This window comes from Strix aluco, chromosome 1 (assembly GCF_031877795.1).
Source record: "Strix aluco isolate bStrAlu1 chromosome 1, bStrAlu1.hap1, whole genome shotgun sequence".
In the NCBI taxonomy this organism is placed as follows: Eukaryota; Metazoa; Chordata; class Aves; order Strigiformes; family Strigidae; genus Strix; species Strix aluco.
The window spans coordinates 52,483,496-52,502,570 of NC_133931.1; the positions used below are offsets into that span (position 1 = coordinate 52,483,496).

Consider the following 19,075-nt stretch of genomic DNA (forward strand, 5'->3'; position numbering starts at 1 on the left):
TGCGTGCGTGGAGAAGGGGGGAGAAGCAGCCTCGCCCCCCCCCCCCCCGCCGCGGACTCTCCTTCGGTTTTCTCTCCCCTTTGGCGGGGCAGTGTGGGGGACTTGGCCTCAGAGACTTCTGTGATTGAAGGAATTTTTCAGGAAGCGCTCCTCAGCCTGGTATAGGCTGTGTGGTTTCTCTTTTGTGCTCGCTTGTTCCTGTTTTTTTTTTACTTTTTCATTATTTTTAACTTTACTCTGGAATAAGGGAAACTTCTCTCCGGAAACATGTCGACGGGAGAAAGTTTTGAGTCTCGGTTTGAAAAAATCGACGTGACTTTAAAGGACCCCAAATCCGAGGTGAACGTGGACTGTTTGCTGGTGAGTAGGGAGCGCCGGTGGGCCCTCTGTCCCGTCTCCCCGAATTTCCTACCCTGTGGGACCGAATCTCGCAGTCCTGGCTGAGTCACCACTCTGCTTAACTCCGCGCGAGTGTTTTGTTTACTCAGCGTTGAGCTGAGGGTGCGTGAACGTCTCTGTGCAGGGAGAGCGGCTTTCATGCCAAGGAGGCGCCCGCCCGGTCCTGCCTCAGACTTGTCATCTCTCTCGCTTCATGCATCTTTCTCCTCTTCGCAGACTGTCATAAGGGGCGGTGGACACTTTGTACAAAGGCGTAATTCGTGAGTGCCAGTCCTGTGTGTGAGCAGAAGACTGTAAATAGCTTTGACATACCAATTCCCTCTTTAGCAACTATTTTTTTTGTGAGAGTGAGGTTCTCTTATCTTGTGGTTAAGCACTGCAGCACTGACTTCAGCCTGTTTATCGTAGACGTTTGCGAATGCTAACTAATCGTGTGTAAAACACAGCTCTAATATGCCCTTACAGGTGGGGAAGTAGTCATGGCAGGGGTTTAAATGCATTTTAGACTAGTAGGTGTGCTAGGCCTGGGGTAGAGGGCTGCTTGCTTATTGTTTTCCTACTTGATCATACCCGATGGTTCAGTGGATCTCTCCAGTGCTGTCATTCTTATATTGCATCATAAGAAAGAAAACCATACCACTTCCTGACAGAAAACCGACATCATTTGGTAGCTGCTTGACAAAAGTGGATGGTATTTTAGTACTGGTTATAAAAAGTACCTCAACGCAGTGTATGCCAAATCAAACTAATTCATTTGGGATGTGGCTGGATACTTGGATATGCCCAGAGGTGCCCTTCAATAGTAGCAAATTGTAATTTGTGCGTTTATGCTGAAGAGAATTTATTTTCTTTGTAGCAAGTGATAAAAGTTCTTCAGTGTATTTTTTTTTTTTCCCTGGCTTTGTGTTGTCAGAGAGGAGAACAAGTAAACCGGGTTTGTTCCTACTATGAACTCTGACATTTGGGATTGGGGGAGGAAGGGAGGTGTGGGGGTGGAGATAGCTCTTAATAGTCATTCATCCGCTGCATGGCTCTTAGCAGAAAGCTTGCCTGAGCATAGGGTGGTGGAGAGGTGAAAATCTAATGAAACAATCTGTACAAGTTCATGATATTGTGTACTCTTTTTTGGTTATTACTGATTTGTGAGTTTCTGAAGTGTTGACAGGTCAAACCTGCATCCCTGGGTAAAAGCGGAGCCTTGTAGATGTTGCTGCCACGGGGGAAAACAGCACTGCATCTTGCAGTTAACTTGCTTCTTTTGATCTAGTTTATATATCTGTCATCTTAGAACCACAGCTAATGAGAAGAGCTCTGATGCTTTGGATGTACTGTGTCAATTTTGATAAGACTACTGTAAAATCTGACATTTTTACACCCAGATTCTATTGATAGATGTCAGGACTATAGATCTGATTAAGAGTCCAGGGTTTTACATTAAAAAATGACTCAGTTTTCTAGTATGTGCTTTAATGCTGGCCATACTATGGCAACCTTCCTACAGTGATTGTAAGGAGGTTACAGGTATCAAACATGCAGTTGATAGTTTCTTTAACTGTCTTCTTAACCTTTCAATCAGTTTAAGAATTTGCCCCTCTTCAGTTATTTTAATTGTGATCTGGAGCTAAGCTGTAGTCAGTTTGGGAGTTAACTTGTTGGGATGCTTCCTGTCATGGTTGTGTAAAGTTTTAGAACATGTGTTTGCATCTCAGATCTTAAGAATGTCCTTTAAAGTGACAATTTTTTAGAAATCATCTGAGATTTTTGGGCATACCTTTGCGTATTCTTTTAAAGGCAGCTTCTTGTGGTATAGTCATCAGAATTGTGTGTGGTGTGTTTTTTTTAGCTAGCTCTAGTTACAGATACTATTAATTTAAGCTAATACCAATTAAAAAAGGAAGTGTTTCTTCTGAAGAAACAGCTGGTAGGTTAACTTTGTATGTGTTTGGTCACTCTTATCAACCTCTGTGTTGGCTCAACTTTTACTTTGTTTCTCTCATCCCGAGCTGGTTCTTGGTCTTTTCTCTAGAACTTAAGTATTCTAAAACTTTCTAAAGAGTTTAAATATTTTACACCAGTTCTCAGTGTGATGATTCATAGTACAAGCATCATTCTTGGCCCAAGGTACTCTTTATATATCCAATCCATTGATATGTGGATATGTTCTTAAGGAAGAAATGTTTAGGTGTAGGTGTAATTGATCTGCACTTAACATATCTTCTAAGATGAGCACCCTATTCCCCTCCCTGCAGCCCCCAGTTAGAGGGGAGACCTGTCAGACTCTATGCCTGCTACACTTAAAAAGATAATAAAATCATGTTTTTATGATCAGACTACATACAAAACGAATCCTTTTTTATAAAACCATTTAAAACCATTTTTTCGTTTGATTTAAAGTTGTTAGTTGATGATATTTATAATTGCTTTCACTTTTCCTGAGCAAAGGTGTTAGCTAACTGTGTATCTGAGTGGTATTATATGAATAACTGATACACAAACACTTTAAATTCGGCATCTGATATTCTATACATGTAGGCTTAAAATGCTTGAATTCCTTCAGATTCAAGAAGTATATTTTTTTTTTTGGCTGTGTGATGTCTCAGCAAGGCCCTTGGCTTCTCTTAGGATGGTTTTATCCTCTTAAGCTTTACTTTGTTTCTCTTCTATTCTTACTCTTCTTCCCCATCTGTTTGTAGCCCCTGTAGACTAAAAGGTGGACATGGAATAACCTTTAAACCAGTTTTGTAACCATTTTGGGTTTTGTTAGCTTCATAAGCTAGGTTCTGTATGCTTGAAACATTCTAAAGTTATATGTGAAGTAGTATGAGAACACTAAGAAAAGAAGATGGGGTGGGGAGAGGGGAGGCTAATAGAAAGGAAGGCATGTTACCGTTTCAGGAAGGTGTGGGAGAAGAGTGCTGACAACAGAGCAGGCGGAAAAGACACAGAGGACTATGTAACTTCAGTTTACATGCTGCAGGAAGGAAATTCATAAAGCTGAGGTGCAGGAGAGAGATGTGTTTATTTTGCCTGTTTTCTCTTACAGCTGTAGTAAAAACAGAGTAAGAAAACAGACTAAGTTGCAACTGTCTGTAACTAAATTTTTTTTGTTTCTTTTGGGCTTCATGTGCTTAATTTAGGACTAGGCTGGGAAATCATAGACAGGCTGTCTGTTTTGATGAGCCATGAGGAGGCCAGAGCCCAAGTTCTGTGTAAAGCATGTATCACAGCATAATGTAGTTCTTTTTCTCAAAATACTAGGTACTAGTTACTAGGAGTCCTACAGTCCTAAAAAGATCTAGTAAGACTGTGAAGGCTGTATTAGATAGGTAGTCACATTCTAGGGCGTGCAGTGATCAGATACTGGTGAATGCCATAGGTGTGCTAAGTAGAGCCAAAGGCAATATAAGTAACTAGCTATTAACTTGCGCTTAGTGTCTCATTACTGATATTAAGCAGTGGAAAGTGGTATTCAATGAGCATGCTTCTACGATTTCAGAATAAAAACAGATTTCTCGTTCCTCTGTGTTTCTTACTAAATCCTTGGGGTTTATGGGCTTCCAGTTTTTGGAGGGAGGGCTGTAACGGGTGAATGGATGGGGGCCATCTTGACCTGAAGCAGCCTATGGTTTTGATTCAAAAATAACCAGTAAATTTTCATGAAGATGCTTTTTGGTGCTTTCTCTGCTCTGATAATAACTCACAAAGAGTCTTTTCATGTTTTATATAGACACTTGAGTAACTCAGTTATTCAAGTACGTCGTCAATTACTTAAGTAGTTGATTTTTTTTTTTTTAAAACTTCAAACTCTTGATGGTCTTAATCTTCAAAGATGTCAGATGTTTCATTTGTTCAGCATTTTGGCTTCAAATTAACTGACTACAGTAAACACTGCCTATGACAAACTTGTTTTATCTAGTCTCAAGAGGTTTTCATTTTTGTTGCACCGAAAATACAGAGGTACAGAGCATGATTCACCTGTATTTCCTAGGTCTATTTCGTATTCAGCTAGAAGAATACATGTTCATCTGTCTTGCTTAGGAACAAAGTGAGATGATCTCATAATCTTTAGGATTTGGAGTTCTAAATCTCTTTGTCACTAGACCTCTTTTTCACTTCTGCTTAACTTGTTAGAAAGCACTTCTGAAGACCTTGTGGTTAGGGATTTGGTAAATAAATAAAATAAATAGAAAGTAAAGAATATAACTCGAAGTACCTGTACTTCAGGAGTTCTTATCTATCAAAATAACTGTTGAAAATCACCTTCATTGAAACCACATTAACTATACTCTTAGAATCTGAGTGATAAAACGCTGGAGAAACTTGGTATCTGAGAAGCTTATTTGTTTGCTGATGAAGCTCATGCATAGAAAAAGCAGAGTTTGAACACTTGCAGATTGTCAGCTTCAGAATGCTGTAAATTGTCTGGAGTATTCAAAGTAAGGGGAAATGTCATGACTGACTAAATCTCCTTGGGCACGTTTCTACCATTCTTTAGACCCAGGTGCAATGTCCTGCACTTGGGCTGGGACAGTCACCAATATCGGTACCGACTGGGTGTTGAATGGATTCAGAGCAGCCCTGCAGAGCAGGACTTGAGGATATTCTGAGAGAATATCTGAATATATCTTCTGACAGAGAGCCTTTTTACCAGGGCCTGTAGTTGCAAAACAAGAGTCAATGGTTTTAAACTGAAAGAGGGTAGATTTAGATTGGACATAAGAAGGAAGTTTTTTTACTATGAGGGTGGTAAGACACTGGAAGAGCTTTCCCAGAAATGTTGTAGATGCCCCCTCCCTGGAAGTGTTCAAAGTTGGGTTGAACAGGGCTTTGATTTAGTGAAAGATGTCTTGCCCATGGCCATGGAGGTGGGAACTGGATGATCTTTTAAACATCCCTCCCAACCCAAACCATTCTGTGATTCTGTAGTTAGATCTAACATAAGACTTCTGTCTGACCTAGAAGTATAATTCTGTGTCTCCAAGTTACTATAGCCAAGCTTTATATGCAAAACTGATTATAATTGCAGGTTAATATGCCTGCTCATCACTGAGAATTAGGAAATATATAGTTTGATGTGAAATTAATGATAAAATATGTACCTTGGTATGTTAATCAAAGGTAAAATGCAACTGTAAGTTGACTTTGGAAATGCAGTAACTTGGTGGATTCTCATTTCAGGTTGCACCTCTTGGAAGACTTAATATTCTGTAAGCCTTAAGAGAGTTAACAGTAGAGGTGGTGGGGCTGTCAAAATGTTAGCGTATTGTATGGTCCATTTTCTACAGGAATAGCAGTTAACTTAGCCAATTCTTCTGCTCATAAAACTAGAGGCTGTAGGAACATAATTATTTATTTTTCCTATAAAAAGTTTTAATCAAGAATGGTAATAGAAAGCTGATGTTAAGATACGTTTCAACAAGAGGAATAAAAAAAACCCCAAACCAAACTGTATAGTAGATTATAAATGTTCTTATCAAGTAAAAATATTTGTAAACAATGTTCTTTTCCCTGGCAACTGTGGAGTGTTTTGTTTTTTTGGGGGTGGTGGGAAGGAAGAGGGAAACACCTGGAATTTGTTTGCTGTACAAATTGAAAATCAACCTGTTGGTCTGTAAATCTTTGAGGACAATGATAGCTTCAGGAGCCACTTACTGAGAACTTGATAAATGTTTAGAAGCACTGTGAGCAGATGATATTGGTAGCCTCACAGTTGCTGTTAGTAGAATTCCCTAGGACATACTTTAGTACTACTTAAAAATAAAAAGGTTTTTTAGGTCTCTTACCAAGGAATACCAAGATATTTGTCTCAATACAGAATGTTTATCTTGAATTTGAGAGGTCCCAAAGCATGTTATTAAAAACTTCTATTTTTTTGTGGATATTGCTTGATGCTATTTATTGAAACTCCTTTGTCATCAAGAAATGGAAGTTCCAGATGGAGATACTGAAAAACTGAACTTCCTTCTCTGAGAATGAAATATGAGAATGGTTGAAAACTATTCTGTCTTTGCCTTAATTTGTCCAGTCATTCAAGCAGCAATAAAGCCAGAAGGATGACGAGACAATATTGGTAAAACTGTAAGCACTGTGCAGACAACACCCAGTTATAGCTCATTTAAAACAAATGCAAATAATACCATCTTTTAGCTTTCTCAGTAGTCTGCTGAAATAAACACCTGCATTAATGGTGGTTGAACAAGAGCTGAAGCTTGATCTTTGTAAAGAAGAAAAGTGGTTTGGAGCTGCTCTTGTCCATAGTGTTTTGCTCTGCTGAGATGATTTGATCTCCTGTGGAGTAATCTCTAGCCAGGTTTCTTCTTGGTCTTTTCAGTATTGATGGATATCCAGACAACATCAGCAGAGTATACCATGCTGTGGGGCAGCTTTAGTTACAGCAGTCTAGAGCCTGGCTAGACAAGCAGCAGTGGCTTGGCCTGGTTAGCTACCGTGTTGCTAGGGGAGAACCGGCACAGGAGCAGTACCAGCTTCTAACTGGAGCACAGGTCAAAGTCTACTCTGATACTCAAAATCTTGTAAAGGATTGGCTTTAACTGAAAGATTGCCACTCCCTGTAAATATTTATACAGTACAAACTGTCATGGGGACAGTATGTGAGATCTCTTTATTAATAAGTCCTAATTTAAATCCTACAGCGGATTTCTTCATCTCAGCTTTCCCTCTAAAATTTCTTGTATGCATTCATTTTTCTGTTTCTTTTATAGAGTTCAGAACTGTGTGAAAGTTTGTTATTGTTTTCAGTTACATGGTCTGAGGTGATGCAGAGACCTGATGCTTGGAAACCTCTGTAGAAAACACTACACAAAATAAGGCTTTATTTTGGACTGTAGGCTGGAACTACCTAAATGTGTTTCTAGCTTGTGTGTGTTTGAGCTACAGAGCTTATAATTGATCTGGAAACACAAGTGCAATGTGCACTTGTTTTTTCCTACAGATCTCAATGAGTCGTAATATTCACTTTAAAAAAATATAACTAAGAAATCCTTGAATTCTAATAGTTATGCAAATATTGAGTAATTATGTCTTTATCTTTTTTCTCATAAAAGCTGCATAGTACTCAGCTAGTGCTGCACTGTATTCTGGTGTATTAAATTCTAAGGTATGAATATATTCAGAGGAAAACTGATACTTCCTGATAAAGTCTATTGATGTTAGATATCCACACAGAAAATGCATTAATATGTGATGGCTGTTTCCCATGTAGTCACTGACTGCTATGAAAATATTGCTTCTATGGAGGTGAGGAGAGAGGAGACACTGCCTGTGGTAAAAGCTGAAGTGCAAGGTGTCGGTACAACAAGCACCGTCTTCCTCGAGTATGGATGCCAGAGTCCAGCGTGTTAATTCCACCATTGGGATCTAAGAGCACCTTTGTCTACAAGTGTGGAGTGACTATGTTAAGGTACTTGGGAGGGGAGGAAGCCTCTCCAGCTAAGAGCTGATAGGAGTGGATGGAGAAGATCCTCCAGGGAGGAGTGACGCTGAAGGCAGGACAGTGAGTTTGTGCTGGTTATACTTGCCCTGTGCCTTTTCACACATGCCAGATTGTGCAGAACAATACTAGACATGACATGAAGCTGTAGTTGAAAGTAGGGGTAATACTGATGCCTCATAACTTTGCCTTGGTATTATGCACTGCTGTCAGTGTTAGGGGTGGAATTGTAGAATTCCCTCATGAGTCCTTCTTATTATACCGATATATTATTATACTAATCTCTTCTTAGAAAGGAGCTTCAATTGTAGGCGTGCAGAGAACCCTGTCAGTATTAAGCTGAGAGAATTTACTTCCCCCCGTCGCAAAGAGGGAAGGTTCTTCTGCCACTTGAATCTACCTAGCAGTTTGCCTGTTGCTCTAATACATCCGTGAACTGCTGTCCTTCTCCTTAAACTCCAGTTACTACCAAGTTCATTGACAATTAAACAGTTGCCACCATACCAATGGTTTGTGGTGGTCTTGGGACCATTCAAACCTGCTATTACATACTATAAATTCTCTTTTGTAGGAATACAAGGCCAAAAATGGTGCCAGCCAAATGGTAGACTTACTAGGACTTGAAGTTTTTGCTCTGCTAGTATTGGCAACAATTGTCATGGCTTTTGAAACAGGGCCTATTGTTGCCAATGCTACCAGAGCAAAGATGGTGACAGAAATAACAAAATGCCCATTAAGGCCTGTGAAGTGAAAGCTCAACTACTGATGTGATTGTGTGTTTTGTTGAGTTGTTTTTTTAGTTTTGGTGGTGATTTGGGGTTTTTTTGTTGTGTGTTTTTTTTTTTTTTAAAGTACACTGAATTTGGAATTGGAGATGTCATTAAGAAGCTAGGCTCTCTCTGTAGAGAATAGATCAGTAGGCTTCCTGGAAAAGCTTTGTCTTCTGTCTTTTACTAAAGTGCTTGTGTCTATTTTCAGCCTTTCTCATACTCCACAAACATTTTTGTGCATATGGTTTCTGGACATAGCATGACCTTCAAGTGTTTGGAGATTCTTTTGGCTTGTAAAATCAGATGAAGAGATCCAGAATGAGTCACGTTGTGGTTCTGAAACAAGCTGTGAAGACTCATGTTAGGAAGACGATATTCAGGAGAATTCTGGGTTATGTATGTAAAGAATAGAGTTGTAACACAAAGAAGGTCTTTTATCAAGTAACTTGCACACTCAGAGTGGTTCACTGATTCCATTTAGCAGATTGGATTGGAGGAGTAGGGAAAGGACTAAAAGTCTCTCTTTTAATTCTTGATGAGTGTCGGGTCAGGAGTCTTTGAATTTCTCCTATTGTTTCTTTTCTGTCCTAAAATGCCTTCAGGCTCTCATAACAAAGCTTTTATCCTTCTTGATGTATACATAACACTATTTTCATCAGTAGTTTGCACTAGAGATGTAATCAAAGGTGCCACTTAGAGGAAAAATTGCTGTGTTATGATGCTGGAGCTGCAAGTGTAGATGTCTCTGGTGTAACTTTCTGCCTTCTGTACAGGGCAATTGATTTTTTGGCCAGCATTGGGAAAGAGTCGGGATGGCTGCATTGTTCTTGACCTTACCTTTTCTTTTGGTCATGACAACCTCCTCTTTGAGCTCCCAGCAAAGAAGGGAGTCAGATCAACTTCACCTTCACATAAGGAATAGTTTCTATCACAGTTCTTGATAAGTTTGTGGGAAAGAAGGGTCTGAGAACGATGAATTCTAAGGGAAAGAAAAAGGAATTTTTTTATATACCCTTTTTCACTGCAGTCTGGCAGCTCCTAGACATGGTTAGGAATAAAAGAAAAGATTGATTAAAACCTTGTATTTGCAGGTTGGGAAGTTTGTTCCCAAGTTTCTGATGTCCTGGGAGTAGAAACTTAATTTTTCAGTGTGAAGATTCAACCAGAATAGGCAGCTGAAGATTTTCCTTCAAATCAGGCTGTGTTGTGAGAGGTTGACTAACTGTATCAAAACAGGACGTCTTTCATTTCCTATCTTTCTTGTGTGTTTCAACATCAGCAAACCTACCTTCCAGTGGTGTTGCATTACTCCCATTTTGTGGGAGGAAATAAGTATCCAGTGAAGGTGTATTTTAGAAAAAAGTTGATGAAATAGTAAGCTTTCTCTGCAAGAGGAGTTATCAGTCAAGTCTTTACATTTAATTTAAAAAACTTGTCATACAAAGTGATGGGTTAGCAAAAGTGAAAAATATGGCTATGAGTTTTTGAAGAATTACTTTCAGAAGTAATCTGATGTTTTCACAAAATATATTTATTTTCTCAGAGGACTTGGAATCAATGTTTTTCATAACAATGGAAAAAGACAGTAATTTTTTAACAAGTAACTTGCAAGTTTGAGCTAAATCTCATACTTAAGATTAGACAATCTCCTGTAGATCTTGCTTGCCTTGGAATTGTGTCATGATAAACAAATGGTTTTCAGGTATAATGAAGTGCAGCTTATCCATCCTAGAGCTATAGAAATTAGATGTTTTATTGATTAAGCCTCCTTTCTTCATCTAGAAGTGGAAGCAGTGTTAACCAAAAGAGCTCATGCTTAAGTTGGGCAGGATACGTGTGTCCTCGGCTCTGCAAAACACAAGAATCAGTTTTTTAATACAGAAGGAGGATGTCTGTTATCAAGAGCTCATGTTCTTCCCTGTAGGTCGGTTAATTTCTGTGTCACTTCTACTGCAGAAGTAAAGAAGTAATCAGGTTCTGATAGGAAGAGGAGGAGTGACTAACTGGGCAGATGACAGAAGTAACTTTGTCAGTAATGCCAATCTGCTCTATTAGGCTCTCAAGGTAATTGCTAAACAGTGGATATTTGCCTACCATAAATTGCTTAAGAATTAATAGTTTTAAAAAAATAGCTTTAGCCTTTTGACTTTGAGATTGTGGAAAGTCGATCATTCCATTTATATACTTTATCTTGTCTGAGTACCAACCAAATCTCACCTGAAAAGACTGAGAAGTTGAAATCAAAGTTGGTGTGCCATATTATCCTCTTTTCTCCTCCTACTTAGTAAACGAAATCCCAACAAATAGGGAGCATCAGTGCATTGATGTATGTGGTCATTTTGTACTTTTGAATATTCCTAACTGCAGAACATAAAACAGATTTCACTTACAGGGTGGTGATAGGGTACAAGTACCAAAAAAAAAAAAAAAAAAATGCTCTTTGTGTAGAAGGAAGTCTTGTCTGTCCTTAAGATATAAATAAAAATACGAGGTTTGGAAAATGGGCAGAGAAATTAGGAAGATCATAATTAAAGATGATTTGGGGGTTGGAATTGTTTGCTTGGCCTATGGTGAGTTAAGTCAGGGCTTCCTGATTTCTTCAGGCTGTTTGTGAGACTGTTTTGAATTTCTATTTCCTGCATCTAAAATAAGGAAGTTGTTTTCCCCCCCCCCCCATGTCCATTTGTGGGTTTGATGGTGTAGAGACACAGGCTATTGTCTGTACTCTTTTTAAGAGTTAGGGAAATTTCACTGCTAGTACCATGGTGTATATGAAAAACAGACATCAAATTTCAAGCACATATGTGGCAAATGCCAGTGACAAAAAAAACTCCACAAGAAGACTTAAACTAAGTCGAAAGGAAGGTGTGAGTCTTTTTATAACATATCAGTGAAGATGCAGTGTTAAACTGTGCTATTTTAATATAAGCCATTACTTTCAGATTCTTAAATATTTTGAGTTTGGGTTGCATTTTCTTTAGTTACAGGTGTTCCCACAGATAAATAGGGAAAACTAATTCATCTGAATATAGACTTGAGACTGCAAGATATTATTTTTAAGAAAATCAGTTTCTCTGTGTATTAGTGTATATTAGTACATGAGCCTAAAAATTACTTTGCTTCAATATCATAAGTAAATTTTTACAATGCCTTAACTTTTTAGCATGGAAACTTTAATGTTCATTCTCTAACAAAGTCTCTAACTTTGCATAGACTGCATGGTAGGGATTTATTGTATTTTCTAGGGGGAAAATTGGAGCAAATTAAGAAGAGCCTAATGAAATTTGTTGCTTTTTATGGATAAAGTTCAGTCCTGCCTGCCTGTTTGAGCTCTGTTGTGCATGTATACAAAGCTGTTAAAATGATGTATGCATTTTAAACTGCAGTTAAACTGATGAACTACAGTGTCTGATGCTCAGCTGATACTGCTCAGTAGTATAACAAGAGGCTGTTCCTGTGTGCCATAGTTTCCAGTAGTGTAATCATTGGAGGAAAGGGGGAAAGATCACTAAAATGTTCCATTGACCTAAATAGTTTGAGGGTTGTAATAAATAAAGGTCATTAGTTCTCTGAAACAATTCTCGTTCTTGTTAGCCTTACCTATTGAGTAGGTAGTGGTTTACTATCTTAACAAATTCATGTGCAACTATTGCTTGCTCCTTTCTTCACTTCTGAAGGTGTGCTTCACAGGTTTCCAGAAAACCCTTTTTGTGAAAAGCTTTGTTAATCACTTGAGATCATCACTAAATAAATGAGTTGGCTAGAAAGAAAAGATTTATGTTCAGTACATTCATGGTACTTTTATATATATACACCCCCCCCCCCCCATATATGATGGAAAATATGAATCCTGACATGCATTTTTCTTTAAAATAAAAACCCCTGCAAATTCAAATGAAATACTCTAAGCTTCAGGGTAATAGATAGGAGTTTTTGTTTTCAATACTGTGAGATTACAATTTCCTACTCTAGATTTTGTTAGAAATATTCTCATCATAGTTACTTCTATATTCTGTGTGATGATACCCAGATGGCACAAGGAATTATCTGCATAAAGTTTGCTAATATGTAGTTGAGTTAGAGTGTTTTTTATATATGTGTGTGTGTGTGCATGTATATAAATGTCCTCTTCTAAAAATATATTGGAAAGTCACTTGGTGGTCAGTGCTTTTTACTCAGGCTGGCAACCTGACATAAGTGGGGTCTTCTAGGGATGGATACTGGGCCTCATACTGTTCAACATCTTCATAAATGATCTGGGTGATGGGATTGAAAACACCCTCACCAAGATTGGGTGAGGGGGACACTTCAGAAGGGAGGGAGAGTCATCTTGGAGACTTGGACAGGCTGGAACAGTGGGCAAGTAAGAACAAAGACAGGTGCAAAGTCCTGCACCTTAGACATAACCAAAGAGCCCAGTACAGGCTTGGATCTGTGTGGCTGGGCAGCAGCCTTGCTGACCTGGGGGTCCTGGTGGGCAACGAGCTGAATGTGAGTCAGTAGAGTTCTGCAGCAGCAACAAAGGCAAACTGGATCCTGGGCTGCATCCCCAGGGGTGTTACTAGCAGAAATGGAGATGTGAGTGTTGCACTCTGTGCTGGTCAGGCTGCACCTGGAATGCTGTGTCCAGTTCTGGTTCCTGGTTTAAGACACACGTAGACTGGAGGGGGTCTAAAGGAGTGTTGCAAAGATGATCAAAGGGCTGGAGAACCTGCATTGTGAGGGAAGACTGAAGGAGTCTCCCTGGAGAAGTCTTGGGGGGACCTCATCACAGTATTCCAGTACTTAAAGGGCATCTACAAAGAGGATGGAGGCTGTCTTTTCACAAGGACCTACATGGAGAAGGTGAGGAGCAGTGAGTACAAGTTGCACAGGCAGAGGTTTCATAGCTATAGAGGGAAGAAATTTTTTACGGTGAGAACAATCAATTGCTGTAACGATCTCCCCAGGGACACAGTAGAGTCCCCATCATTGGAGGTTTTCATCTCATCTAGGCTCCCTTTCCTATGAAGAAGTGGACCAGATGACCTTTCAAGGTGCCTTCCAACCAGGGCTCTTCTATGGTTCTGTGATTCTCAAGCTTTTGAGAAAATACCTGTACAGTCTTTCACTTGTTGGCTTTCCCTTTTTTCTAGCTTTGCTTTTAAAACATCAGTGAAATTCTTGAATCAGTGCAACAAGCTGTTTGCAGCAGTGCTGGTTAATGCACACAGTAATTAAATACACTGTATGTACAAACTGATTTCTCAGCTGTAGCTATCAAGGTCCTGTTTTCTGATGTGACACTACAGGATATGATACTGGTGCTGAGCAACACAGTGTTCATGTCATTTGTCTTGTAACATCAGATCCAGTCAGAATAAAAAAAAAAAGGAACAGACTTAAGGAGAAAAATCTTTAAATCTTACGATGTGAAGAAAACTCAACCACAGAATGCATACACAATGAATCTAGTTTCTAAATGGACAAAAAATCCCCTACTGTTAGGTATTATCTTAAATATTTTTCATCTTAAATGGCAACTATAAATTGCAATTATATCTGAATTTAAAAAAGAAAAATAGTAGGAAAAACAGCTTGTGTAGAGTTAATTTTTTCTCTTTGTGATATTTAATACCTTTCAAATGAAGATAAAATCCATCTGGAATGAGGATGATAAATATTCCCAAGATTTAAACCAGCAAATTCCAATTATCCGTTTTGGTTGGGAAAAGATCTCAACTAAGCTAAGAGAAACTTTCAAAATGATCAGGAGCTAGTAGGAGTTCTTACACATTCATGATGGCTTCAGGTGAGAAGTTGTTCAATTATTATATAACTCTCCAAATTAAGAATTAGCATGGAATAACGTTTTCAGTAAATCAGTAATTTTTTTTAATTTTATAAGCATATTTTATATATTTTTATTTTAAAAATTCAGTAATTATTTTTCAGGAGTATGGCAGTAATACAGATAATTTGGATTATGAAAGATTGTTACCATTACAGTCAACTGTGGCCAAGCAATAGTTAAGTTTTACAGCATAAAGTTACACAGTTTATTTGGGCATAAAATCATTACTTCAAGTACTCTTACCAATATGTTTTCAAAAGATAACTGTGGTTGGTTGAATCTGGTATCTTTCTGATGGAGCCCTGAGAATGGAGGAAAAAAAAAAAGTGCAGAATGTGCTCTGATTCCAAGTGTATTTTTTTCTCAACCGATTATTATTCTGAAATACATCTTAAAAGTGCCAGAGATTCATTTTAGAATTTCATTTTTACAGTCAGACAGGTGTTAGGGTGATCTGTAGCAACAATCCCCAGGTTGGTGTCCATCAAGAGTGAGGCCACAGTCTTGCTGCAATAGCATCTTGTCTCTGTTTTGTAAATAAGTGTCTAATACAGCTACTGCCCTTGTGCTGTGTGCAGTAGCTGTAGTACTTGGTTATCTGCCTTTTAAAATTTACCTTCCTTTTGAGTTTTTTGGGGTGGAAAGGCCGTTAGCATGTCTGATAGCAAGAGATGTTTTAGGTGAAACAAAAATGCATCAGAAAAACTCAGTGGAAAGAGCAAATCAAATTCCAGATAATGCTTTTGGTCTTTTCTCGGTTGCAGTTATGTAAGCTGTTGGCATCCTCCATTCACTTTTTGAAGAAAGTAGCTGATCCAACATCTGCTGTGCCAAATGGGCAAATTTAAGCACTTCTACTGTGGTGTGGCAAAAAAAAGAGGTTAAATCAGGATATCTTATAGTCATCCTTTTACCATCAACTTTCTGTTTGTATTTCAACTAGTTCGGAATACAGTTTGTTGGTAGCTGAACTGAAAATATAAGCCACATTTATCTTTTAAGACACTTAAAGGTATGCATTTTCCATTTTACGGAAAGCAGCAAATTTGTTCTGAGGATGGGATAAGAAATGTAAGCTATAATATCTTACTATTGGCTTTGCCTTTAAGATCTTACTGCTGGCTTTGCTATACTTATCGATGGCTTTGGCATTTTGGTAATTAAAAATCAAAATATGTTTTTGACATGCTTATGATACTGAACAGTGTTTGGAACCAGAGTGAGTTGGGTTATAGGATCTTCAGAAGATTTTTCCGTTGTTAAGATTAACTTTTATGTGGAAACAGTGTGTGAGAATTAGGACTCCTCCACTCAACTCTTTTTCTGAATTTTCTTGCTCTTGTCTTCTGGACAGCCATGAACTTCTATATTGATTTTCAGAAGGAATAACTTGGCTGTTCATAGATGGGTTTAGTTTGACTCAACATTAACCTTCTGCTACATTCTTATTGTCTTAGATCAATATGTTCAAAAAAGAGGTATAGTCAATGATATAATGAGTGATAGAGGAATCTTTCAATCTGCATTCTCACTTATAAAACCAGGCTTTTAAATTAATCTGTTAAACTGGAGTAAGTGTCATTTTATCTTCCAGAAAATAAATGGATTAAGAGATTTTTCAATGAGGTAAGATTGTATAAGGGTTGAGATTTGTCATGTCATAGTTTGATAGGTGAGAAAGGGACAAAATTATTAAGAAAGTACCAGTTCACATGCTTATCCTTTAAATCCAAATTGGAATGAACAAGAAAGCTAGCTCTAAACATTTCAATATGATAAAATCTTAAAGTTGATCTGCAGTGATTCAAAAAAGAGAGGAAATTCAGTTCTTTATTTGTTCCAAGTCATACAATGTGATATCTTGACTAAAGCAAGTAAGGACCGTTTTGAGTGTTTTACATGGTAGTTATTAGATGAAATGCTGCATTACTTGTCTTCTCTGAAGACTTTGTCTTAAGCATAGAGCTTTGTATCATAAACTAGTTGTAATTTTTCAAGTGCAAAAGAGCGTGTGTGTCTGTTGCAGTTTTTGGTCCTTACTTCTCCTGCCAAACAAACAATTTTAAAAATGTGAATCAAAATGAAAGCGATAGGTCAGGTTTTTTGATTATCTTTAAGGATTGTTTTTTTGGGATGTGTAAATGTATGTATATGGAATGTGTACACACATACTTGCTGCTGCTCGATGTTTCCAAATGCCAAGTGGTTGTTTTTTTCCTTTTCTAAATCAAATTGCTTATCTCTAATTCAGAGTCTAGTTAACTTTAATAAAAGAGCTTACTTCAGTGTCACTGCGTTTTGTTCGAATACTACAGAAGATGTAACTGTTTTCTTAATTTCCTCTTAAGTCTCTGAGGCTAGGTAAATATGTTCAGTTATAAAATGACCATGGTTGGTAACAAGCATCTGTTTCCAAGATGACTGTTTACACGCGATTATTTATGTAGTTCTTCAGAAACTGACTCTGTGGTCCATCAGGGACTTCTGTAAAGTGAAGTGCAGGATATCTGACAAAAGTGTAACTCTGAATTCTTGAGATGATACTACTGCTCTGTAATTACGTTCTGGAATATCACTTGTTGATATTTTGTAGTATTTAGAACCTGCTTTACTGGGTGTTTCACAAACATAGATTTTACATGAATGGGAAGTAGCAGATAGTACCTGACCTGACTGGACATGGCTTTCGAACTACTGGTTATATATATATATATACACACACATATATATACGCACACAAGATATCACTAGTCCATTAGTTCATGTAGATTTCTAAGAAAGCAGTGCTTTTTTATGGCTGTTTTTTTTTTTAAGTTGGATGCTGGAAAAATGCTTTTATAAAACAAATGCTGTGAAGAAAAGTCGTATAGGAGTCAAACTTAGCTCTTCATTAGGTTTTATTTTTTAGAAAAGATGTTTTCATCAGCTTTGCTCTCTGCTTAGTGAGAAACTAAATGACAGCTACTCAAAATGGTCTGTATGATGGAGGAACAGAAAATATAATGTTAGTGTGCTCTGATTTGTTTCATGGCAGGCTTTTATGGCGTGACAAAAGTATTGCTTGCCCTCATCTCCTGTAGTGATTAAGTTAATCAGCCCGAGCTCAGCCTTGCTCCCTTGTAAGGACAGGCAGGAGAGACTTTGACAAGATTCCACGGTAGTGGCAATAGTCCAGACAAGCCTGGCTCTCTTTCCTCTTGGGCTAAGACTTGTTTTCTCCCCTCTTCTAAATCCAAAAGAAAATCATGCCTTTGGAGGACATATATCAATCTACTGCATCCTCTTGGGGTGGGGGGATGTTTTTCCCAAGTTCTGAAGGATTATGTAGGAAGAATAGTATTAGGGAAGAGTCGACTTACTCTTTCATATCAATGTAGCTGGCAAAGTTGCTGGAAGAGTTGTTTTTCAACTGTTTCTTAGTGTTTTAGTATTTTTCATCCCCATGATAACAATATATAAGTTTAGTGAAAATACCCACTCTTCTAAAAGTTGAATACCCCTGTTTTACGAAGTTCTGCTGTCTGTGTCTCATGCTTGAGCAACTGTATTTGAAATGTTGGGACATATTTTGTTTTTTGGTATATGAAGTCAATGGCTTTAGTTTTCCTCATGCTTGAGTCTCGAGGCTTGAAAGGAACATAGAAAAACTTACTTGCATATCCCTAAACAAACTTGCGAACCTAATAAATCACAAAATCTCTGGGCCCTTTTGAAATTAAAAGTGTTGGATCCTACTAATGAATTTATAATTCTTCCTCTGGTGTTGAAATACTGTACTTGAAAATCCCAGGTAGACCAACTTGTATTGTTGCAGTGTTACATATGATAAAATCCTTACTGATTATCATGGGAGAAACTTGCAACTGGAAAAAGCCACCCATGGGCAGCTTTGATTGTTCTGTCATTTCGGTACTTGAATATGGAACCGTGATTTAATGTAGGTTTTTGATTTTTGTAGTTACACCTCTCTTTTTTTTTTTTTTTACATGCATTCAAGATTTTAGTCATGACTGTACTATGGTGTCAGAAAGGGTAAAAAGAGTGCTTAGAAGAGATTGGTTTTAAATACTGTTGAAGTATTTCTTGACCTGAAAGTAGTCACTATTAGTGTCTTGAAAATACTTAAACATCCAGTATTAATTAAAAATTGTGTTACTAATGGCATTGTCTGTACACATTATCACTTATTCTTCAGGTAGATTTTGAAAAAGAGAGCATACCTCTATCACGCCTTTACTTTTAGTCTCTTAAAGGTAGTGGGTAGAAGCATGTTGTTGTAGGTCAGTTTATAAATTTAATGGATTGGATTCTGGAATCTGAAAACAATTTATTAGCAGAAGTGCTTTGCTCTATATTAGCAGTGCAAATCCCTGAAAAATGTGAAAAACTTGCTGTTTTGTTCCTGTTAGTAACAAAATCCTGTCAGTTCTGAAGAATCTTAGTACTTGGCAGTAGAAGTAACTTGTCTATATCTAAAATAATTCTCACGGAATTTTTATTACCTTTTTAAAAACACATTACTCTAAAATCATTCTAGTGGCTACATTCATCATGGAAAAAAGAATAAATATAGAAAAACATTGGGTTTATGTATACATAAATTTTCTATTTTATTAAAAGTGA

The 19,075-nt window shown here is 37.7% G+C and overlaps 1 protein-coding gene across 2 annotated transcripts in view; it reads left to right on the plus strand.

Moving 5' to 3' along the window:
- The first annotated feature begins 220 nt into the window (after positions 1-220).
- ROCK1 (Rho associated coiled-coil containing protein kinase 1) overlaps positions 221-19,075 on the plus strand; it is a 93,350-nt gene continuing 74,495 nt past the window's right edge. For both annotated transcript variants that reach the window (XR_012622878.1, XM_074821089.1), the window contains exon 1: positions 221-360. Coding sequence is in view for 1 of the 2 variants with exons in the window: in XM_074821089.1 (XP_074677190.1) it covers positions 268-360 (93 nt within the window). In the remaining variant the exon portion in view is untranslated. The remainder of the gene's footprint in view (positions 361-19,075) is intronic.